The sequence below is a fragment of the Syzygium oleosum genome, unplaced genomic scaffold, assembly GCF_021117445.2.
Source record: "Syzygium oleosum isolate NSW1041296 unplaced genomic scaffold, Sole_v2.1 Sole_v2.04, whole genome shotgun sequence".
Classification (NCBI taxonomy): Eukaryota; Viridiplantae; Streptophyta; class Magnoliopsida; order Myrtales; family Myrtaceae; genus Syzygium; species Syzygium oleosum.
In genome coordinates, this window is record NW_026607488.1 from 12731505 (window position 1) to 12757293 (window position 25789).

Below are 25789 nucleotides of genomic sequence, written 5' to 3' on the forward strand. Positions count from 1 at the left end.
AGGTGGACTTCTCAAGATGCTGAATGAGTAATCTTCAATCAGAAAGGACTTTCCACTCTCTTACTGAAAAGGGCTGTCTTATCCCAACCATTAATGTGGGAACATTGAAAGCACTCAACCTGACTATCGTCACATCAACAAGGGTTTGAGTTTTCTTGCAAGCGATACAATCTTACCAATCTGAGAGGTCTTTACCAGGATCGTAATGCAGGCTTGGTCAATGGCTTAACAAATGAGACTGTTCAAGTTAAGACCTTGAAAGAAAATATTCTATAATTATCTCCGGGTTTACAAGTCAAGAACCCTGCAAAATGAGATAGAAGTAGTCTTGCTCGCACGTCCTCGAGTGATGTTTATAAATATTTGAAATTCTACGTTAATTCAGGTGCCTTAGTCAGAAGAGATTTTATGAGGGACATAACGTAGGCTTGGCTCACAGGTTGAGATACAAAAGATCGTTGGGCTCAAAAATATGTAATGGTGAGAGTTGGTAATCATCTTGGCATTGTCGCCTGTCTTTTTCTTCACTGCCAGGATCTTCTTTGCAAACTCCCTAGGTAATCCCGTGCTTTGGCTTCTCGGACTTTTGTCCAATAATTGCAAATTCGCTTGGGGATACAAATTCCTTCGCCTTTTTTATCGCTTTTTTGTCCATAGGCATTGGCCTTTTACTTTTACTAGGCACACTGCTTTTTTATTGCCCCTAGTTTTCAGCATTTTTTTCATTTTATCATTTTTTGCTATTCTTTTGGCATTGTCAGGAACTAACCTACACAAGTTTGAACAAGATAATATTATTAGGCTCTTGGAGTCTTCATCTTCATCCGGCACTTTGGACTATGATGCTTGAACTGTGGTGACCTTTGTATTGCCCCAATGTAGGGATGATCACCAACTGGGTTCATACGAAATGAAATTGTCGGCTCAATTTGGTTAGCAAGGGATATAAGTATATGAGATAGAAGAAGAATTACTCTTCGTCATCCTAGGGCACTTAAATTATCGTGAGAGTTCAATTGCAATAATAACACTCAAAAATTGATGCAAGTAAGAGCTAGAAAATTTCTATTCATTTTTCTCATTTCGCGTTGCTGACTTACCTCGAGTTGCCCCAATGTGGGGTGGTTCTTGACAGGGGTAATTTGAAAGGAGCTTCCAAGTGTATAAGCTAAAAATGGTTAAGTAAAGGATCACCAGTAGTGTATGGAGCAGAGAAATGAACTGCCTCATGTCATTTTGGCTACTGTACTTTATGCGAGAAATCCTTTTACCTTGCAGACATGGAACCCTTTCAATCATCTCGCTAGCGATTAATACGTGAGAATGTGTATAGACTAAGGATTGCCTTCCATCATCCTAGCACATCTCGTTCAGTATATCGGAGCAGTTCGACACCATTCGTCGAATTGTCAAAATTTTCATATGGAATTGATAAATTAAATTGGTAAAATTACCATGCAAAATTTCTTTCCAAAAGACGTGATACACTTGGGGGAGGATTAAGTATCCATTTGCTTTAACATGTTTCCTCTTTCTTTGTTTCTTTCTACTCTTATGAGAAGAGTTTTTAAGGAAAGAAATACTTACCTATGTTGCAATGGTGAGGCAAACCTGCAAGGTAATAAGAAAGGCTGTGTTAATGAACGGCTCTTTGAGGGACAGGAATTGAGAACGATACAACATTACCCTCCGTAACTTCCTTCATTTGGGTTTAAGCTAATGATTCCTTGAGCTTTTCTCGGATGTTGACAATTCCTGTTGACAATGACATGAGCTCGTGTTAGGAATAAAATGATCGAGGGTAAATTGAGAACGATACCAAACTACCCCTTGTGTCTCCCTTTTATCTTCAAAGCTAATAGAGTCTTTTCTCCTCTCATGGTTAGTCTTGAAGCTCGAATGAAATCCTTTATAATTAAAGGTGCTCCCAAATAGGCGGTCCTATCCTCGACGCATGCTGTGTTAATGCGGTCCCGGCACGTTGAGGAACTTCTCAGAAATCTTCTGATTCCTAACTGCACAGGGCATGTGTAATTGCCTACATGAGAATTTTCGTAGCAGAGCCAATTTCTACTTTAAATGTCTTTGATTGATATGGGCGTGACTACCATCGAGACTTCCATGGTTGTCAGGATCAGCCTTGACGCCATTTTGTCATATGCAAAGTCCTTTCCAGTTAGACTTACTACCAGGGGTGTCCTTATCAATAACTTTTTTGCTAATTCCCTCGTTATCAATATGAATTTAAAAATTATTTCAAGGGTAGTATTTCTTCACAGTATCAGAGTTGACAATGTAACATCCTGAATTCGACCCACTTTCATGATCAATGAAATATATGTTTATTTCTCATTTCATTTTAGTAAGTCTCGCCCGGAACGGATCCTTCTCGGGATACTGACCATTAGGGAATGGCTAATTAGGAAAACGGTACGTGGACCTAAGAACTCGACCGTGAATCGAGGCCCGATTCCGAGAAACACCGAGGGAATATTTTGTGCCAATGAGGGCCGATCCAAGGAGAGTGACGGATTCGATTTGGCCAACGACATACGATCGGAACGCGGGTGATTCTGCATGACCGAGAGTGCGTGTAGCGAACGATCCCGAACTTATTCTGAACGATCGCGACCCCCAGAACTAGCGATAATCCTCGCGTTATCTTGGAAATCGAGACCGTCACGACTCGAGTAATCCTAAGTCGATACGCGTAACCCCTAAACAGCCGCCCGTTAGTGAGAGACGCTAAAATCGCATTTGAGCGAAATTGATCATGGAATTGAATCCGGACTTGAGTGTCGAATTTCACGGACGTATGCGACTATTTTTGTAAGGACAACGTCGCATTAGTATGGCCAATTATATTTGGGATCGGTATAGTCGAAAAATGAAATTTCGGACCGGAATCGAAAAATTATCAAATTGCCCCTAAGCCTATGCATGGGTTCCGAATTTTAGAGGTTTTAATTGGTTTATTCAGCCTTATTAGTGCCAAAAATATTGGACATTGGTGCACCCATCACTCTTGCTCATTCCCTAAAGTGGCCTTGGATATTTTGTGTCTAGAAACCATTTTGGCCATTGATCTTGATTGAATGTGATTGGTCTTTAAATTGTGGCCATTAGATCAAGTCATGAGTGGAGAGGGTAAGGTGGTAATTTTTAGAGGAGTTGTTCACCAACCCCTACCAACCCATTGTGGATAAACCTCTCTCTTGCAATATCTCTCTCCTCTCACTCTCACCAACCGGTCACTCTCTCTCTCTCTCCCCTCTCTCACGCTTCACTCTCTCCCTTTCTCCTTCCCTTGGCCGCATGAGAAGTCGCCGGAGCCGCCGCCACCACTCACCCGCGCCGCCCGCCGGAACCGCCGCCCGTCCGCCTCACCTCACCACCACCATCCGACCGCCTCTCTCTCTCTTCCTCCTCATTTCGGCACCATCACCACCACCATCATCTCCCCCTTCGCCTCCCAGCTCAGCCGGAGCACCACCGCCCGCCGTGAGGACGCCGGAGCGCCGTCGTGAGGACGCCGGAGCGCCGCCGTTGAGCCGGTTTGATCCAGCTGCTGTTCGGCCCATTTCTCTTCTTGTTCAGCCCACATTTGAAGCCTTAAACCTTGTGAGTGAAAACCCTAACCCTTATTTAGGCTTATGTGCACTTTAGACAAGTTTTAGGGGTTATTAGGGTATTTTAGGGGTTAATTAGTGTGGGCTGATTAGGACTGATTTTGTGGCTGTTTTGATGGATTAGTGTGATGATTTAAATGTGGTTTGGTGGCCTAGAAAGGGCTAATATGTGGATTATTGTGAGTGCAATTTATGGGCTGAGTATTGGCTGTTTTGTGGTGATTTTAATAGCCTAATGTGATGATTTGTAGATGGATTAGTGGCCTAGGGTGGACTGATTAAGTGGCTGTCCATTGAGGATTTAATTGGGCCTTGTTCAGCTAATATGTGGTTTGTTCGTGAATTGCCATGTGTGATTGGTTGGGCCATGTGGTGGCTGATTTGGGTATTGAATTATGCTTGATTATGTAATGCCATGTTGAGTGCTAGTGTGACCGAGAATTGAGGGGCATTATGGGCCATGAGTGTGCTCAATTATATTGATTAATCGTATGAATTCGGGTGCCAAATATGTGTTGTGGCTGTTTTGAATTCATTGATTCATTGGGCGCGCTAAGAGGTGAATTAAGCATGTCGTGGCATAAATTGAGCTTGTGGCTAATTTAAATTGAGTGTCCTAGTGTGATTGTTATGGCCATGAGTGTGCATATTGAGCATTGGCATAATATGTGCATTATGTGAGTATGCACGATTGGCATGAGCATGTGATCGCTTAAACCACCCTGAGGCATCGTTTACGCGGGGTTCAGATAATAATTAATGGATTGCGCTCGTGTGATCACATAAACCCTGAGGCGTCGTTTACGCGGGGTAATGAACCCGTCCTGAAGCGTTTAACGCGGGACGATGCCCGGATTACCAGAAGATGGCCAACCTGAGGCGTCCCACACGTGGGTTGTGTCATGAGCCTGATGCGTTTAACACGGGCCGGAGATTGATCGATAAGTGATAGACCTGATGCGTGTTACGCGGGTCGGACCTGATGCGTTTTATGCGGGTCGGTGAATAAATGGAAAGTTGGCACGTGTGCAAGTGTGCAAGTGTGCATTGAATTGTGCAAGCATAAGCATGACATTGGCAAGTGTGCGAAGAGTGCATAAACGAGTGCAAACATGTGTGCGGCATGTGACAGTGGCCAATTGACATGTGTATGTGCATTGCTGGGCATAGTATTATTATTATTATGTGCCTAACCTGCAGGGTCACTATATGCTTGATTTGGGCCCGAGGGCCTAAGTCGTGTGATTGATCAACTATGTGTTTAGTTGATGCTTGTCCGAGAGGTGCATGTTAGCCTAGTTTCGGTTTACGGGGCCTACTCGCTAAGATTTATTCTCATTGTTGTTTAAACCCCACTTTTCAGACCCCCGACCTTGAGATGGTGGATGCGCCACTTCGTTTTGGGATCTCGTATCGCATAGAGCGATCGGTGACTGAGCACCCCATAGGGAATGGGGAGTCTTATATTAGGCATTTCATTATAGTTTGGGTCGACGAGGGTGGGCCGCATTTCCGGGCCCATCCTTATCTCGGTTGGTGTTTTCGGGATCAGTTCGGTACGCATGGACCTCTTAGGACCATCGACATCCCGTTCGACATATATGGCCAACCGGATACGCAAGCCGCTGATGGAGAGGTCGTGAGTCCCGCTGCCACGTCCGAGGAGGATTCCGGCACCCGACCAGTCATCATCGAGATGGATACCGAGTCCGAGGGAGAGGAGCCGATGGACTGGGAGTTCGACATTGAGCCGGAGCCAGAGCCCATGGAGCAGGAGCTAGAGCCCGAGGATGATTCCGAGGAAGAGTCAGTGGACGCCGAGTCTGAGCCGGATTCGATGGATTCTGAGCCTAAGTCGTCTGATGACTCGACTGATTCCTCAGGATCCAACTCGGACTGGTTGCCTTAGGATTTATCCTCGACCAGAGTAGGGTAGGGTCGACACTTTTTGGATAGGTGCCCTTCTTAGGTTTAGTACCCTGACCCCCGAACCACATACCCCTTTTTGATGTTAGTGGCTGTTGACCCATTTTGGTTTATATGTGTAGTTCTTTTGCGATGGATATTGTAAATCCCTGTTGTTAATGCAAGTATGTATTTATGATGGTTGTTGTTCGATGGCTATCCTTGGTCATGTGTTTTATTGTTCGGGTGATATGTTGCTTCCGCTTGTGCATTGTTCTCTGTCTGGGTTTTGGGTCGGCGACGCGTCCTGGGACGTCGCACTGAATAGACCTCGGAGGGATGATCGCGAGCCCGTAAGGTTCGGGGCGTGACAGACAGGGTTGGAGAATTGACGTCCATCCATCTTAATCAGATCAAAGCCCCTCCAGGGAGTCTTTTTCACGATATAAGGACCCTTGTAGTTTGGAGCGAACTTACCTCCAAGCTCGGGGGATAATGATAGTACCTTCCATAGGACAAGATCGCTTGCTTTGAAGTGTCTTGGGCGTACCTTTTGATTGAATGACATGGCTACCCTCTGTTGATAGCATTGACCATGGCAAAGAGCTTTCGGCCACTTTTTGTCGATCATATTCAACTGCTCCAGTCTTTGCCGCTTCCACTCTGCATTAGACAGTTTTACTTGAGACAATACCCGCAGCGAGAGGATTTCTACCTCAATAGGTAAGACTGCTTCCATGCCGTACACCAAGGAAAAAAGGGTTACCCCGGTAGATGTCCGAATTGATGTTCGATATGCCATTAATGTAAAAGGCAATATTTCATGCCAATTTCGGTAGTTCTTAGCAGTTTTGGCTAAGATCTTCTTGATGTTTTAGTTGGCCGCCTCGACAACTCCGTTCATTTGGGGTCGGTAGGGAGACGAATTCAGATGACGGATTTTGAATTCACTGAATAAATCATCAACGAGCTTGTTATTTAGATTCGTCTCGTTATCTGTAATAATGGCTTTAGGGACGTCATAGCGGGCGATTATGTCACGCCTGATGAATTTCATCACATTCCGAGCGGTGACATTGGTATACGATGTGGCCTCGATCCACTTGGAAAAATAATCAATCCAAACCAAGATAAACCGATGCCCATTTGATGCCTTAAGATTGATTGGGTCGATCACATTGATGCCCCACATTGAAAATGGCCATGACTCAGACAACTAATGTAATTCAGTTGGAGGGGCATTTATCCTATCTCCATGGATATGACAACAGTGACAATTTCGAACATGTCGAATGCAATCGCTTTCTAAGGAAAACCAGTAATAGCCCAGCCTCGTTATTTTTCTATCCAACATGTGTCCATTCATATGTGGACCATATAATCTTTCATGCAATTCTTGCATAATTCACGTTGCTTCAGTTGCCTCCACACATCTCAGCAGAATAGAATCATATGACCTTTTGTATAAGTACTCACCACTGATGAAGAAATTCGTTGCCATCTTCATTATGTACCTTCTGTTTGCAGCGGTACTACCTCCAGGGAACTGCTGCTCCTTGATGTAGTTCATGATATCATAATACCATGATTTGCCATCGGGTTCCTCAGTTACGGCCATGCAATGGGCTGGTCTGGTCAGGACTTCAATCCTCAGAGGTTCTATTTCCAACCCATTGGTGACCTGCAACATAGATGAATGCATAGCCAGCGCATTGACGAATTGGTTATGAGATCTGGAAAGGTAGTCAAACGAGATCTCGTTAAATTCTGTCATCAATTCTTCTAGAAAGTCATGATAGCATCCTTAGTCTTCCATTCACCCACAGTTTGGAGGATGATCAAGGCAAAATCACCAAACACTTTGGCTGTGTTCGTTTGGGGAAAAACATTTTCCGGAAAAATATTTTCCGGGTTTTCCGGTGTTCGGGGGCGGAAAATAACTTCCTGGGGGAAACGTTTTCCACTAATCAGGTAAATTCCTTCTTCAAACTGGGGAAAATGATTTCCTCTTTCGAGAAAGAGGAAATCATTTTCCCTTCTTTCTTGTTTGCCCGCACGTTGCCCTCAAGCCCTCTCGCCCTTGCCTCCTCTCGCGTCGCTCTCTGTTTCCCATCTCTCTCAGGCCTTCTTCGTCTCGTCCCTCATCTTCAGATCCGCTCGTTCTCCGTTGCTGGCTCGCGCTTTGTCTCGTCCCTCATCTCTAGATCTGCTCGTTCTCCATTGCTGGCTCGCGCTTCCTCATCTCCGGATCCACTCGTTCTCCGTTGCTGGCTCGCACTTCGTCTGGTCTCTCATCTCCAGATCCGTTCCTTTTCCGTTGCTGGCTCGCGCTTCGTCTGGTCCGTCTTCTCGTCCCACCTAGACGCGATTCCGAGGTAATCTTCTCGTCCCATCGAGACGCGATTCCGAGGAACGCCGAGGCGCTATTAGCAGTTAGGTCTTCGTCTATTTGGCTGTTCGGGTTGTTGGTTAATTGAGCGTGTCGTCGATTCGTTGTTGATGAGTCTGACGGGAATGTTGCATTCTAGGGTTGGGGAAGGCCGAATGGTCGGATTGGTTACGGAATTCGTTAGATCTGTAGGTGTTTGTTATGTTGTCGGGTTGACATGATCAAGTTTGCTTTTTGGCGTTCCTTTTTGTTCAGGGAGCCATTCATCAAGTTCCCCAAGACTATTCAGATTTTTAGAGGAAGAGGAGAATTCTGAGGCAGAGGTTGAAGGTTCCGCCAGCTTTGAACCAGTTCACCAAGATCCTCGACAAGAACTTGGGTATGCAGTAACAAAAAGTTCTTTTGCTTTCCTGTATCTGAATATTGTGGTCGGTGTAGAATCTTAAGATGCACTTGTGTTTTGCAATAACTAGTTATTCTTGCTTTGCTCTCTGCCAAAATATAATATCTGAGATGCGATTATGAGAAATGGCTGCTTTACTGCTCAACTTCTTTGCAACCTCCATTTGAATTGTAATTATCAAGAAGAGAACAAGAGCGAGAGTAAGTAGGCTTTCTGAATACATCTTCATTCAGCCAGTTAAATAAGCTTCCCTGTGCCCTGTCTTCCTTTTGATAGACCTTCTTTCCCTCACCACAATCTATCTGATAGTCCTTGCCTGGTATCAATCGGTTTAAGTCAAGTTCCCAAAGTTTGTTATAGGCTTGTGATAGATTAGAAAGTTCCTCCTCTGTGGGTTCTATGCCAGAACCGATTTCAACCTCAATGGAGTATTCCTGCTCACTAGGAGGTCGTTTGTATCCATGCCAGTGATCCATTTGAACTTGATAATTGGTAGATCAGAGTTCTTCTTATGACAGAAATAACACCATAGGCAAATAACACAATTACTAGAGATGTTCTGTTCAGTAATGCTCATTTTGAACATCAAATGGATGATGGTTAACATGATAACACATTGCCAAAATCTGTTTGTGGATTGTCTAGGCTAAATTCCAAATGAAGAACCAGCAAAATGATGAAAACAAAATCCTTAACAAGTGAAGCTTCATCTACATTTATCACTCTTTCTTATCAGTACGGTTATAGAGCCAGCATCTATAGATGCCAAATATCAGTCCCCAAATCGCACACAATCCAGACCATGTCCATATTATCTTAGGTTATCTGAAAACAGATGAGTATAGTCAATTTCGCTTCTTATCTGTTGTTATCTTATTCCTTCCTATCATTTTCATCTATATCACAAAATGTCAATTTGTCCAGCCATGATCCCTTAGCACATAGAGAACTAAACTAAGAAGCTTAAAAAGCCATCTAACACTACTATGGCCTCAATTTCATTTTGCTTGTATAAACAGCGCTTCTAGTATTTCACTTGCATTTTGTGTTTTATGATCAGTGTGCTCCAATAGAGATGGATGATAACAAAATCCAAGTGTCGTTAATGGGTGCGGGTGCAGCGGTTATGACAGTTATCACACTAGTTATGGATGATTATAATCATTCTAAGAACCATATACCGAGAGAGCCTCATGTGAACCGAGATTATGAGAGAGAGTTGTATATGAATCGGGTCTTATACAGTGGCGATACTCATTGTATAAATCAAATACGGATGGCGCCAAATACTTTTTTAGAGCTATGTAAGGTACTCGGTGCAAGTAACTTGTTGCGTTCTACGGTAAATGTTTCTGTTAGGGAGCAAGTTTTGGTATTTTGCCATATCATTGGACATAATGTGAGGTTTAGAGTCATTGGGGGAAGATTCCATAGATCAATAGACACCGTGCATAGGTATTTCAAAATTGTCTTGCAAGCGATTTTGAAATTATACAAGCATGTGGTCAAAGAATCAAGCAATTCCACTCCTCCTGAGATAAGTAGCAGTCGAAGGTTTTATCCATATTTTAAGGTATGAAATTTGGAAAAAAAAAAGTCTTTATACATTGCTTGAGAAGTTTCATTAGTATTTTGTTGGTAAATATATTGATTATTTTAGGATTGTATCGGAGCAATAGATGGAACTCATGTACGTGCATCAGTTCCTCTTGAAATTCAAGGAAGATTTCGTGGTCGAAAGGATGGAACAACACAAAATGTATTAGCTGCTGTTACATTTGACTTAAGATTTTCTTATGTCTTAGCTGGTTGGGAGGGGACTGCACATGATTCACGTATTTTATCTGATGCACTTTCAAAGCCGGATGGATTGAACGTTCCTCGAGGTAAGAAAATGGAATTTATACACAATGTTTGAATTGAGGTTAGTATCTTAGTAATAAACTTATTTATAATTTGTAGGAAAATATTATCTTGCTGATGCTGGTTATGGAATCCAAAATGGCATCCTCTCTCCCTATCGTGGTGTTAGATACCATTTGAAGGAGTTTAGCGATCACCCACCTGAAAATGAGAAGGAACTATTCAATCTCCGCCATTCATCTCTAAGAACTACTGTCGAAAGAGCGTTTGGAGTTTTAAAGAAACGTTTTCGAGTGCTGGATTCTGAACCTTTTTGGTCATTTGAAACACAAGTCGATGTTGTCTTAGCTTGTTGTATCGTTCATAATTTTATCATGGGATTTGATCCCAATGATTCCATCATGGATGAGATGAATAGACAAATGGAATCTCCGAGAGAAAATCCAAGAATCCTACTTTCGCAAAGAGAGGAAAGGGAGGAAAATAGGATATGGGCAGCAAAAAGGGATAGTATTGCGCATGCAATGTGGATTAGTTATAATAATATTTGAAGAAGTCAATAGTTTTCCTTTTGTTTTTTTTTAGTGTCATTTAGAACATGTGGTTTCCATTTCTGTAATGTTAATCATCTTTAAATAGTTACTACGCATCTCTCTTCATCGTATTTTTTCTTATTCTGCTGTTTGAAGTTGTTACGTAGTTATCATGATGGGTAAAAGTAAGGCAAATGATGAGAAGATCAAGCAATTTAGATGGTCTAAGCCTATGGAACGTGTTTTACTTGAAATTCTTGCCGATGAAGCTAGTAAAGGAAACAAGCCTTCGAGCGCATTCAAACCCTCTTCAATTGCTCGAGTTGTCGATGCAATAAGTGAGAGGTTTGGCGTTCATTGTCAGCCCGAACATGTTGAGAACCATTTGAAGACAATGAAAAGCAATTGGAAGACGATTCAAATGATACGTGGCAAGAGTGGATTCAATTGGGATGACAATTTGAAGATGATCATAGCTGGAAAAAAGGAATATGATGAATATGTGACGGTAATTTTTCTTTGCAACTTTTCATTTGTTTGAATAATTGGGGCAAAAGAAGCTTGGTGGTGGGGCAAACTGAATCTTTGTTATGTTTGCCTACTCAAAATAGCTCAAATTCTCTCCATTTCACTTATAATAACTGAATGAATATTGTGCATATTACGACGATCTAAATTGTTTCGTTTGACTTTATATGGATTATTTGTATTGGATTGACAGGTCCATCCTTCTCATGAGAAGTATCTAAATAAGATGATTGATATGTATGATGAGATGTCTTTGGTGGTTGGGAGAGATATGGCTACCGGAAGCTTTGCTAAGCAGCTCGGAGATGTTGATGTAACGGAAGTTGACTCCTCACCCATTGATTTAGACGATGACTTTGATGAGTTGATGAAGGGATCAAAAACATCTTCATCTACCGTGCCTTCGGAAAAGAGGGCCCACAAAAGACGAAGATGTTCCGACAATGATGATAAATATGCTCCATTTTCAAAACAACTTGGAGAGATGGCATTGGCGATTAAATCACTGGGTCAAGGCGGCGTCAATTACTCTCAACTGTACAATGAGGTGATGAAGGTGGATGGTTATGATGAAGTTTCCCTTGGTTCGGTTTTTGATTACCTAGTTGAGAATGAAAAAATTGGAAAAGCATTCATGGTGAAGAGTGTGACTCTTAAGAAAGTGTGGATTGATAAATTTCTAGCCAAAGGAGAACAATGACATTTTGTAGAGCTTTGTTATCAAAAGACTCATGTATTGTTTCTTTTTATATTGTTAGTGTTAGTACTCCGAGAGATGAAGTTTGATGTATGGTTGGTCTATATTGGCTTTTCTATGACTAGTGATCTCAGTGTGGACTATGCATTTTAACTTAAAGAATGCTTACCCTTTGTTGTGAAGTGATTCTATGTTGTTTATTGGATATGAAGTTGTGAATTTTCTCCCTTCCTCATGTCTAGCTAATCAAAATTTGGCTTCTGAAGAATGTCCAATACCTCATTTTGGTAAGATTGGTAGTGTTATGATATCTTTCTTGTTTATGCATAATTGTCGAAATCTTATACTATCAAGATCTTTAGACATCACTTTTCATTTGCTCTATTTGTGTTGAGTCTCCATTCTAGGTGACAACAAGTGGATCCAAAAATGCCATCGTTCTGGAATCATATGAGTTTGCGAAAAATGCTCTATTTGTGTTGAGTCTCCATTCTAGGTGACAACGAGTTGATCCAAGAATTGCAACCATTTCTACGATGATGCTTGCATTAAGCTCACTAGAAATCCTATGCATAAAAGGCAAGTGCATGCCCAAGTGGTGAAGTCTGGAAAATATTTTACTTGCCGAACGGCGGAAAATGTTTTCCAAAACTTTTTCAGATTTCAGCCGAACACAGGAAAATGACTTCCGGGGAAAATATTTTCCCGGAAAATGACTTCCGGAAAAATATTTTCCAGAAATGGGTCATTTTCCGTCAAACAAACGGAGCCTTTTAGTTTGGTTATTTTCATGTCAAATACTACTTGTAGACCGAGAATACACGCCTCATACTCGGATATTGTTGGTGCAAGGAAACACCAATTTCGCGGCTATAGGATAATGCTGCCTATCTGGGGATATCAAGACTGCCCCAGTGTCAGAGCCAGACAGGTTTACTGCTCTATTGAAGAACATAGTCCACGTATGTTCTTCTGCCGATAAAATGCGATCTGGGAGATCATTTTCATCTGTTTTCTCAGCCAGCATATCAGCGATCACTCGACCTTTTACTGATTTCTGCGACGATGTTTGGATGTCGAATTCCGAAATTAGAATTTGCCATTTGGCCAATTTTCCCACCAATGCCGGCCAGTTAAGCAAATACCGAATGGGGTCGTTTTCAGTTACGAGAAACGTTTGGTGGTGCAAAGTATATTGCCGAAGCCTATGCAACACTCACACCAATGCAACACACGTTTTTGCTGATTCGGAATAATTCTGCTCCGAAATGGTGAATTTTTTACTCAAATAATAGATAGCCCTTTTTTTTTCCATTGTAGGGGTTGCTCTGGGCCAATAGGGCTCCCAACAATTCATTGTGGATTGTTAGATAGAGAGTTAGAGAATATCCTAAGACTGGCGGAACTAGTACTGGGGGATTCATTAAATACTGTTTCAGTTTTTCAAACACTCCCCGACAATCTTCATCCCAATTGATCTAAGCGTCTTTCCTGAGAAGTTTGAAAAAAGGTCGTGCAGTCTCAAAGAGTTGGGAGATGAATCGTACGATGTAATTCAACCTTCCTAAAAGGCTTCTGTCCTCCCTCACTGTGGATGGGGGCTGCATTTCACATATTGTTTTGACTTTCAAGGGGTCGAACTCGATTCCTTTGCTGCTCATAATGAATCCAAGTAACTTATCAAAAGTCGCCCCGAACATGCACTTTGCAGGTTTAGGCGTAATTTGAACTCGCGCAGCTGGCTCAATAGCTTCTTCAGGGCTTCAACATGGTCCTCTCCGCATTTGGTCTTAGCGATCATGTCATCGACATAGACTTCAATTTATTTATGCATCATGTCATGGAAAAGAGTGACCATAGCACGTTGGTATGTTGCCTTGGCATTCTTCAAACCAAAAGGCATAACCCTGTAGTAAAAGGTCCCATATAAAGTGATGAATGACATCTTCTCCTTGTCTTCGTCGTTCATCCTTATCTGGTTGTACCCGGAAAATCCATCCATGAAAGAAAATAATTCGAATCCAGCAGTGCTATCTATAAAGACATCTATGTGGGGGAGCGGAAAGTCGTCCTTCGAACTGGCCTTGTTCAAATCGCGGTAATCAACACAAACTCGAATTCTACCATCTTTTTTCTTCACTGGCACGATGTTTACTACCCAATCAGGGTATTGCGAAACCTCGATGAACCCTATTTTCAAGAGTTTCATCACTTCTTCTTCGATTTTTTTCTACAGCTCAGGTTTGGTCCTTCGTAACCTTTGCTTCTTAGGAAGCATGTCGAAATTGGTAGGCAAACTGTGCTCGACAATCTGAGAGTCTGGACCTGACATATCAAAATAAGACCATGCGAAGACGACTTGATAATCTTTGAGGAGAGGGATCAGACGTGTGGCCTTTTCTTCGAGAAAGTTAGCCCCAATCTTTACTTCTTTTGGATCTTTAGTACCACCCAAATTGATAGTAATAGTGTTCTCGATTGTAAGGGGTTTGATTTGTTCATATTGCTCCAAATTTCTTCGGATTTCGGTAAGATCATCACTTGAATCGTCAGAATCGCTGCTGTCGGCATCTACGGCATATGGCTGGATCGTACTAACTCCCTCGCAAGTCGTGAGATTATGCATGAAACACATGGTAAATTGATCAGAAAAACAAATGGGGTTATGAGCATATAGATTTTTTCATTATTCTTTCTCTTACAATATTTTTGGAAGAAATAGCGAAATGCTTTTGATTTTCGAGAAGCTTAGAAATGAGGAAGCATGAGGTAGCCCGGGCCTTAGAATACTTTCCTTTGCGTGGCTGGATATCATCAATGGGCCGGTTTGGGATACTATCTCATGTCCTCAAAACATTATTTATTTACAACATATGGATTTACAACCTCAGGAGAGTTCAAAAAGACTTTTCTTCTGGCAGAAATGATGATAAAAAATAAAATACAAGGATAACCCATTTTCCAGGGATTCATGCAAAAGGGTTAGAGGAATTCTACTCAAGCGGGCTTGCACCCATTCCTTCCACCGGTCCTTTATCTATCGCGTTGACGTTCGAAAGTATCGTTCCAAGAATCCAGTTTATCGCCTTTTCTCTTTGCTGCTATCAGCAGGTCCATGCCACCCCATCCATCCACGATGCTATTATGCTGCTAGTAAAAAAATTTTGATGGTATCTGATAGTTGACGTAGAAGTCATACCCACCACTGAGCTCGCCTAGGGTATCCATGATTGCCTTCCCTTCACGTGCCCTCTCAACAAGTTTAGGAGTGGTGGCACGAATGCTGAGCACCACTAGGAGGTCGTTACTGCCGTAGCACAACCAAGGGGCACGGAAAGTAAATGCCCCGGCATCTAACAGATCCTATACTCTGTTTTTCAAGGTGCTGCAATCACCTAGTGAGTGACCAACTTCTCCCGAGTGAATCACAGGACAGGGTGGGATCATAATTGACGAAATACTCGGGAGTAGCATGTTTTGGCTCCCTTGTGATCTTCTTCTGCAGAAGGACATGGAATATCTCGTCCATGGATTTAGGGACTGATGAGTACTGTCGCACGTCGCCCTGCCATTGTAAAAGTTGGATATCCTGCCATGTCGTGTCGAGAAGGACTCCCGATGATGGACTTTCTTCGGGAACACTCACCTGGGTTAGCTCTTCTTGATCGGGAGGCGACAGTGACATCCGGGATTTGGCCAATGATATCCATTAAGGATGTGAGCAAATTTCGTAGTTCACCCACCTGATACTGCAAACGTGCAAACCAATCAATTGCATTTACACTCGTTTCTGGGGTTGAGTCTTCATGTATAGCACCTACGAAGATATCGTCAAATAGGGTGACCACGCTATCTAGCATTTCTTTTTGTCCACCATCTTTCTCAATCAGTAACTCGTCTGGATTTTGATGTTGGTCGCTAGCAACATTCTCGGGAAGCGTTGACGAGCTAGGGCGACTTGAGCATTTAGTAGGATACCCGAACTTATTGCCGGGTTGTCCTGAGAAGTTGATACAATCTTCCTCATCTTGCAACAATCTAGCAGGTGGCGGGAAAGTATCCCAGATATGGGGAAGCAACAAGCCAGCTGGATCCCTCCCACGCCCCTTATTGGCCTGTGGGTTTCTTCCATAATATCCTAGACCAGAGGTACGGTGGTTTCTAGCGGCTTGAATAGGTTCTAGAATACCTCAGACTCCTCTGCCGAGTCATCGACCTGGGGCGAAGGCATTCCCTACCATAACCTTTCCTACCATAATTGCGATTTTGATATATCAGGGATAAAGGGAGAAGCTCCTCGATATCCGTGCACGGTTGACATGAGCTCGATATACTGATAATTGAATTCCACCTTGCCATTCGATTCGACATATGGGATAGCAGTTTCCTGATAGATTCGATGATCTTCTTCACCGAGGACTGTGACTAGCCTTTCCTAGGCTACGAACTTCATATTTTGGTGAAGACTTGAAGGCACGGCTCCAGCAGAGTGAATTCAAGGACGGCCTAACAAAAAGTTAAACGCGGTGGGGATGTCCATTACCTGAAACAGAATACTGAACACAGTTGGGTCAATTTGGACATCGAGATCGATCTCACCACCGGTGTCTTTCTTCATCCCGTCAAATGCTCGAATGGATGTTTTGGAGACACGGAGCTTAGATAGGTCTATATTGAGACGGCGCAAGGTTGCCAATGGGAAAATATTCAAAGCAGACCTATTGTCGATCAAGACTCGAGCCACATGGGAGTTCCTACATTTACTAGAGATGTAGAGACCCTTGGTATGCCCTCTACCCTCGGCAGGGAATTCGTCGTCCGAGAATGCTGTCCGGTCTTTCAACAGGATGGACCTTACGAATGCCTCTAACTTGTCATGCTCAATCGTTTCGGGGACGTTTACTTCGTTGAGCACTTTCATAAGAGATTTCTGATACTTTGCGAATGTTTGAAGTAGTTCTAGCAAAGAAATTTGGACGGGCAACTTGCGCAGTTGATCCACCACATTGTATTCACTAGCTTTGATGATGGCCAGAAATTCCTTGGCTTCTTCGTCGGTAACTAGCTTCGAAGGCTGCGCATTAGCTTGGGCATATGTTTGCCCTGAACTTGTGACTAGGTCAACATCCAGTTCGTAAAACCATAGGACTGCCTTATCATTCTCGTACCGATAAGACTGAGGTATCTCGATCACTATAGGCTCCTCAGTTAGGGGCACTTCAATCGTCAGTTCCTCCTTGTCATTTGGGTTGTCAGCTAAAGGCTCGCTCACGAGTGTGGGGATAGATTCACTGGTTTCGGCATTCAATGCTGAAAGTTCATCCCAGTTAATGATAACCTGGAAGATGGTGGCCACTATGCCGGTATAGTCGGTATACGCAATCAGGCCTGCTTGCGCCATCTTGGCAACTCTTTCCTTCATAAGAGCTAGGGGCAGTAACTCATTAGCAGGATAGTATCCTGCTTTCACCAGACCGTTATAAATGTCAGTAGTGTATACCATTACGTTCTTGATTTGACCAGCGTCGAAACTGAATATGTCATTAATTTTATTTTCATGCTCTGGTAACGGATTATTCTGGACATTTGGCTTAGACGTCTGAAACGAGAAGGCCTTGGTGTCCAGAAGATTTTGTACTCAGTGCTTGAGGGTATAGTAATCGTTCGTCGAATGTCTTACATCGCCCATGTGATAGTCACATTTCTTAGACGGATCGTAGTTCAAGAAGCTCTCTGAGTTGGGCCGTTTAGGCTAAATGGAGAGCAAATTTTTCTTGTGAAGTATGATCAGGACTTGGAAAAAGGATCCAGGTAGTGGAGTGAACTGCCTTTTCTTATATTGCCTTAGGGGCTGGCAGCTTGAGGTCGGCTGCTGCTCACCGCTCACTTGAACTGTCGGGGAAGGATAAACGGTCTGGGTGTATGCGATGTTCCTCTTTGTCAAAGGCTCCTTCTCCTTCCTCGTGCTGAATCTCTTACTTGTGGAGGTAGAGTCTGTGAACCACCCGTCGTGTAATCCCATCTCAATTCATTCGACTACTGAAACAAGTTGATTAAGGGACTCAGCAGTTGCATTAACCAGGCAATGTTTGTATTCATAAGGGAGAGACTTAATGAACAGCTTCATTTGTTTTTGGTCAGTAAGCTCTGGAGTAACCTGGGCGGCCAAGTTCTTCCATCGGGTGGTATATTCTTTAAACGACTCATTCTTCTTCTTCTCAATGCGTTCGAGGTCGTCACGAGAAAATGTGATGTCGAGGTTGAATTGATACTGTTTGAGAAATGCGTTCGCGACATCATCCTAAGATTTGAAGGTATCTACATCTTTTGATATATACCATGTTAAAGTTGACCCTATCAAGCTTGCTTAAAAGGTCTGGATCATAAAAAGTTCATTATCGACATACTGGGTCATTTGCACATGATACATGTACAAGTGATGCCTGGGGCATGAAGTGCCATTATATTTTTCGAATTATGGTATTTTGAATTTTTCTGGCACCTTTACCCTTTTGTACACGGATAGGTCAAGTGGGTCAGCATGTTGCTGGCCATGTAATTGCTTCAACATCTCCTCGACCTTTACGAGTCATTTGTCATTGTCTGTCATAGGCACGCTTACAAGTTTAGTCTTCTTGATGGCAAATGGAAGCAGATCATCCTCTAGCAGGGGCATCTTGCTGTCGCTAGCAGAGGCTTTCTCTTTGTCTACTGGCGGTAACATCACCTCAATTGATGCAAGGGTGGGGGTGAGTTTGCCATTGATAGATTCTACCTGCTTAGTGAGATTTTCAAGTGCATTGAAAACCATCTTCATTTCGTTTTTCATATTATTGAGTCGACATGTCTTCTTCGGCCATTTAATTCGTAACTACCTATGAAGACATTGAAATGAATGAGTATAAGATCTCATAAAGAATTAGTTCATGATTTAGTCTAGTATTATGTTTATTTATCACGCATTTTCTTTATTTGTAAAAAAAAAGAAGCAAAAAGGTTTTTTATTTATTTTCATTACAACGGCGTCTCTAAGGTTCGAACCCTGGTCGCCTTAGATAGCTCTCCTTGGATACCACCAGGCTAAGGCGATGGTGGCGTTATTAGAGCGCAATTTCTTTTATTTATATATCAAAAAGTGGTCTAACTTATATTAACATCAGTATAAACCCTAAACATTTAAAACTAGAAAATAAAAACTCCTAAACACAAATACTAAGAATTTATAAAAGACAGGGGCTTTTAACAAAAAGGGTGTCTTTCCCGAACACTCATTTTATATACAATGGGGAAGCCACAATCTCTCGAAGTCGCTTATTTTTCCAGATAAGCTCCGTGATAAGCATATCCCTCGTCCCCATAGTCCTTTCAAGATGATCGATCCGTGCTTGGCGATTGGGCTTGTCAGCCACATCTAGGACCTTTTGCTGTAGAGCTGCTAGGATTTGATGATGAAGAATGTAGAACAGAGAGGCATGGTGAACCCCTTCTTACCCCCACAGTCTCCTTGATACAATGATATTCTCAGGCTCACACTCGATTCATGCATTCTGGATGGCATGAATTTCGCTAATGTAATATAGTTTGAGTGAGTGAATCGGACTTAAAATAGGTCCGTCTTGAGAGGCGGCGGGATCTCCTGAAGGGCTCTATACTGGCGGGCTACCCGGTAGGGGTAGTAAGAAGTGGCGCCAGATAAGCCAAGTAATGGAATAGGGTTGTGAAACCTGTGAGCATAACGAGCCTCGCCTTCACAGAACCATTTAGTGTGCCATAAGAATGCTTTAAGATCGGGATCTTTCAAAAAGTTTATCCAGCAATAGAACTCCTTATCAGGGAAATTGCTTTTTAAGACCTCAAATTTTTGTATTGGGTGCATAAGGTCATCAATTTTAAAAAGCTACATGAGATGCCCGAATTCTCTTAAGTGAGATAAAAACCAAATTTGCAAAATTTTCAGGGCGGCCCACATGACCTTCTCCTCATTTTGTTTAAAACGGTTAAGGGACAAAAATATTTCTGTCAAAACCGAATTAACATAACCCATGCCAGTACAAATTTATTTAGCAACATACGCAATTGAGGGGTTTATAGAATTTTTGCTATGAGGGAAAATAACAAACCCGATAAAAGCAAGGAGAAAGATCTTAGATTTCTGACTCATGGATTGATTTTCAAAGCATTCATTTAAGAAAAAATAGGGGGTATAAATTACAGTGAGCTTTAATGACCATTTTCACCGCATTGATCTCGACTTGCAAAAACTGGGATAATTCGGGTATAGGGGAAACGCCCAAAAGTGATTTAATGAGTTCAGATCCCAAAGGCATTCCAATGGCAACATTATATTCTTCTAGAGTTTGGGTCATTTCAAACTTACCAAGCACATAGCTGGATGTCTGAGGGCACCAGAAATGTTCTAATGCCTATATCATGTCAAAATAGACATTGATCTTGAGCAGTGGAAGTAGGTGACCAATGCTTGCTTTGATATATCCTTGGACATTCTGATCGAGCCAATCCCACCATGCCAGGAGCTCTTTCTTTGGGAATGGGGGCGAATTGGACATTAACTCTTCCCATCGTATATAGAATGAAATCAACGGATAACCTAATAGTCGCGAATCAAATGAATACATAGGCTGCATAATGAAATAAGAAGGCATAGAATATATACCTTACCTTGAACCATGGCAATCACAAAAACATGCACATGAGGAGTAATGTTCGATTTCTATCTAGACTGGTTCAGCAAAGTGAAATTAAAAGGGTGCCTGACCGTCGCAATCTCGAGTTGGTGTCAAGTCATTTTAATCTCGGCCGAAACGAAAGGAATATTTTATAGTCACGTGAATAGTGGCTAAAGATAAACACTTTGCGATTTTTTAGAAAGAAATTTCAGGGAAAAGAATGGTAACCTCTACATCGCAGTCTCGCGTTCGAGGTCGTATCTTTCTTAACACCATCCTAAAATACCCTATCGCGGCCCAGGTCTGGCGACGTGATTATATGTACAACAGTGTAATGCTAAATCATTTAAAGTATGCACAAAAGTTCATAAGCAATCATGATTTGAAACCTGCAAGAACATGTAACACCATAATTTCAAGGTCATACCTGGAATCCTTGCTGCCAAACAAAAATGTTTTTGAACAGTCTCTACCAGTCTGTCGTGATCGACCTTCGATTTTTATCAATAAAAAAGGAGGTCTCGCCTGGTACGCGCTAAGTCTAAGTTCGGGACTTAACTCGAGCTCTCCCAATCCCATACCATATCGCGACTTAGGGTTTAGGTTTTTAATCTGCATGTGATTTTTATCTTGAAGTCGCCACTAATCGATTTATGATGGGTCGATTAGACACCCAAGCAAGATAATGTGAGGATTGCCTACTTCTGCAAACTAGAGATTAAATGAGTTCGGGGACTTGATTACATTAGTTATGTAACTAATGCCCTTTCGGTACATTTCTACCATGTTCATTTCTGAAAATATTTGTCAGGCAATTTGGATTAATTTTAGAACATTTCTCCTAACATGTGAGGTAATCAAACGAGTACATAATCATTAATGATTAGCAGTCAAGATAAATATGTAGTCTAAGGTTCTAACCTTAACTAAAGCGACAACATTCAAAACATAACAATTTAACAATTTATGCAATTATATTCTAATTAAAAATATTCATAATAATAACACAACAGTAATAAAAATAACATGCAAAATACTATCGTATAGCCCTATAGGTTTATCCGATTTAAACATGATTATTAATCAAATAATTCACATAGTACAAAGTACTAATTTATAAATTATTTTCTAATTTAAAAGAAATAAAAAATTATTTTATTTTTAATAATAATAATAATAAATACGGCAAAGAAAGAAAAAATTAAAAATATTAATATTAATATAATATTAGTCTGGGTCGGGTTTAGTGGATCCAGGTCGGGTCAAAACCGACCCGGGTCAACGGATCTAACCCAAAACGTTGACCTGAGTTATGAACCGAGTCGGATTGGTCCCCGCGTGTACAGACACTCGGGGGCGTCGGCCGGGCGAGATCCGACGTCTCGCCGACCGACCTAGGCCAATTTTGGCCTCGGTTTCACACCTGAGGACTGCTACGATTCTCCCCAGCCATCCAATCCACCGTCCAACCACCTATTCCCCGGCTGGTAACCAAAATTAATCCGACCTATTGAGGCATTTCATCAAACATCCGGCGTGCGTAGTTAAAAGCGAGGGTCTCCGACCTCTTGGGGCTTCGGCCAACTCCAGTGGCTATGGCTCGCTCCCAATGGCGACTATGGACCGGGAGGAACATCAGTATGGGTCGGGATTCGCACGAAATAGTCGACGCGAATCCCGGCCGATTGGTACACAAAAATAGGGTAGAAACAGGGCCGAGACTGCTCACCGGTCGACGGTGCGTCTGGGGGGTTTCCAGCAATGCTGATCGTCGGGGACGGTTATCTAGCTTCCTCTTTGGGTCCTGCAAACACTCAAATCTCTCTTTTGCTCTCAGTATCTCTCACTATGCTCTGTTTCGGACCACTGCTCTCTTCTCCGACCATTATAGGCGACGCCGACCACTTGCCCCGCCTTAAAAGTTGCGGCCTTAATGACCCTACACCGGCTATAGCCTACACGACGACTTTGGTGGCCATCCTAGGCCGGTGCAGGGAGAAAAAAAAACTACACATCTGCTTGACTTCCACAGCCACCATGAGAGAAAGATGAGAGGGGGAGAGACCGGGAAAGCGGGAGGGATGGGACTAGCCATCAATGCTCTCCCCCTGCTGCTCCTTACCTGCTCGAGACTTTGTTTGATGGGGATAGCGAAGGCTGCTCCACCATTCGATTGGTGAACGGCCAGATGCAGGGGAAGACAGAGCAAGAAGACTGACGTAGGGGGAATAAGGAAAAGAAAGAGCTGGGCCAGGCCGGGCCCAGCTCGCGCGTAGAGGAAAGAAAAAAAGGGAAGTGGGCCGGCCCGCTTCCCCTCTTTTCTTTTCCTCTCGCGCGAGCTGAGCCTGGCTTAGCCCGCTCCTTCCTTCTCCTCCCCGCGGCCCCGGCCTCCTTTCTTCCTCCCACTTGCCTCTGTTTTCCCCTGCATCTGGCCGTTCACCAGCCGAACGACGGAGCGGCCCTCGCCATCCCCATCAAACAAAGTCTTGGGCAGGTAAGGAGCAGCAGGGGGGCATTGATGGCCAATCCCATCCCTCCCCTTTTCCCGGTCTCTCCCGCTCTCCTCTTCCTCTCATGGTGGCCATGGAAGTCAAGTAGACGTGTAGAATTTTTCCCTCCCTGCACCGGCCTAGGATGGCCACCAAAGTCGTGGCACAGGTTATGGCCGGTGCAAGGCCTTTAAGGCCGTAACTTCTGAGGCGGGGCAAGTGGCCGACGTCGCCTATAAAGGCTAGAGAAGAGAAGTCCGGTCCGAAATAGAGCATAGTGAGAGAGAGAGATACTGAGAGCAAAAAAGAGAGATTTGAGTGTTTGTAGGACCCAAAAAGGACGACCGCCCCCAACAATCAGCATCTCCGGAAACCCCCCAGACGCACAGTCGATCGATGAGCAGTCTTGGCCCTGTTTCTACCCTGTTTTTGTGCACTGGTTAGCCGGAATTCGCGCCGGCCATTTCGCGCAAATCCTGACCCATACCGATACTCCTTCCGGTCCATAGTCGCTGTCGAGAGCGAGCCATGCCCGCAGGAGTTGGCCGGAGCCCCGAGAAAGGCCGGAGACCCCCGCTTTTAACTGCGCACACCGGATGTTTGATGAAATGCCTCAATAAGGCCGGATCAATTTTGGTCGCCGGCCGGAGAACAGGTGGCTGGACGGTGGGTCGAACGGCTGGGGAGCATCGTGGCGGTCCTCAAGCGTGAAACCTAGGCCGGAATTGGTTTGGGTCAGCCGGCGAGACGCCAGATCTCGCCCGGCCGACGCCCCCGCGTGTCTGTACACGCGGGGACCAACCCGACCCGAGTCAACATTTTGGGTCGGGTCCGTTGACCCGGGTCGGATTTGACTCAACCCGGATCCATTGACCCGACCCAGACTAATATTATATTAATTTTTTATTTTTTATTTTAAAAAATTTTAATTTTTCTTTTTTTACCGTATTTATTATTATTATTATAAAAAATATTTTTTTATTTCTTTTAAATTAGGAAATAATTTATAAATTAGTACTTTTTACCATGTGAATTATTTGATTAATAATCATATTTAAATCAGATAAACCTATAGGGCTATACGGTAGTATTTTGCATGTTATTTTTACTACTGTTGTGTTATTATTATGAATGTTTTTAATTAGAGTATAATTACATAAATTGTTATGTTTTGAATGTTGTCGCCTTAGTTAGGGTTAGAACCTTAGACTACGTATCTATCTTGACTGCTAATCATTAATGATTGTGTACTCGTTTGATCACCTCACATGTTAGGAGAAATGTCCTAAAATCAATTCAAATTGCCTGAAAAATATTTTCAGAAATGAACAGGATAGAAAGGTACCAAAATGGCATTAGTTACCCAACTAATGTAACCAAGTCTCCGAACTCATTTAATCTCTGGTTCATAGAAATAAGCAATTCTCCCATTGTCTTACTTGGGTGTCTAATCGACCCACCATAAATCGATTAGTGGCAACTCCTAGATAAAAATCACTTGCAAGTTAAAAACTAAACCCTAAGTCGCGATATGATATGGACTTGGGAGCTCAAGATAAGTCCCGAACTTAAACTTAGTGTGTACCAGGTGTGACCCCTATTTTTATTGATAAAAACCAAATGGAGGTCAATCGCGATAGACTGACAACTCCGCTGGGGACTTGCATTTTTAAAAAAAAAAAAGTAGATTTAAGCCAGAAATTTTATCCTGTTCGAAAATATTTTTGTTTGGCAGCGAGGATTCCAAGTATGATCCTGATATTACGGTGTTAAATGTCCTTCAAGGTTTCAAATCATGATTGCTTATGAACTGTTGTACATGCTTTAAATGATTTAGCACTACAATGTTGCACACATAACCACACCATCGGATCCGGGCCGCGATAGGGCATTTTAAGATGGCGTTAAGAAAGATACAACCTCGAACGCGAGATTGCAATGTAGATGTTGCTTTTCTTTTCCCCGAAATTTTTTTCTAAAAAATCGTAAAGTGTATCTTTAGCCGCTATTCACCATGACTATAAGATATTCCTTTCGATTTGGCCAAGGTTAAGAGGACTTGACACCAACGCGAGACTGCGTCGGTCAAGCACCCTTTTAACTTTACTTTGCTGAACCAGTCTAGATAGAAATCGAACCTCACTCCTCATGTGCATGTTTTTGTGATTGCCATGGTTCAAGGTAATATATATATTATATCCCTTCTTATTTCATTATGCAACCTACTTATTCCTTTGATTCGTGACTGTTAGGTTACCCGTTGATTTCATTCTATATACGATGAGAAGAGTTGATGTCCAATTCGTCTTCACTCCTAAGAGAGAGCTCCTGGCATGGTGGGACCAGCTCGATCAAAATGGCCAAGGATATGTCCAAGCAAGAATTGGTTGCTTACTTCCACTGCTCAAGATCAATGTCCATTCTGGCATGATGTAGGTATTGGCACATTTCTAGTGCCCTCAGACATCCACCTTTGTGTTTGGTAAGTTTGAAATGACCCCAACTCTGGAGGAATATAGTGTTGCCATCAGAATGCCTTTGGGATTTGAGCTCATCAAACCATTTATGGGCGTTTTCCCTACACCCGAATTGTCTCAGTTTTTGCGAGTCGAAATCAATACGGTAAAAAGGATCGTTAAAGCTCACTGTAATTCATGCCCCCTATT

At 42.8% G+C, this 25789-nt stretch overlaps 3 protein-coding genes across 3 annotated transcripts; 2 read left to right on the top strand and 1 right to left on the bottom strand.

Annotated features, from left to right (window-relative positions):
• Positions 1–6939: 6939 nt before the first annotated feature.
• On the bottom strand, positions 6940–7308 carry LOC130137895 (uncharacterized). Its single transcript, XM_056310410.1, has one exon. It carries the CDS (start codon positions 7306–7308, stop codon positions 6940–6942), a length of 369 nt encoding a protein of 122 aa, XP_056166385.1.
• A 2294-nt stretch (positions 7309–9602) lies between these two features.
• Positions 9603–11263, top strand: LOC115679372 (uncharacterized). Its single transcript, XM_030602957.2, has 4 exons — positions 9603–9899; positions 9987–10212; positions 10289–10505; positions 10879–11263. Exons 1-4 carry the CDS (start codon positions 9603–9605, stop codon positions 11261–11263), a joined length of 1125 nt encoding a protein of 374 aa, XP_030458817.2.
• A 166-nt stretch (positions 11264–11429) lies between these two features.
• On the top strand, positions 11430–11950 carry LOC115679327 (uncharacterized). The gene has a single exon (XM_030602925.2). The coding sequence runs from the start codon at positions 11477–11479 to the stop codon at positions 11948–11950; it is 474 nt and encodes a 157-aa protein (XP_030458785.2). The 5' UTR covers positions 11430–11476.
• Positions 11951–25789: the final 13839 nt, after the last annotated feature.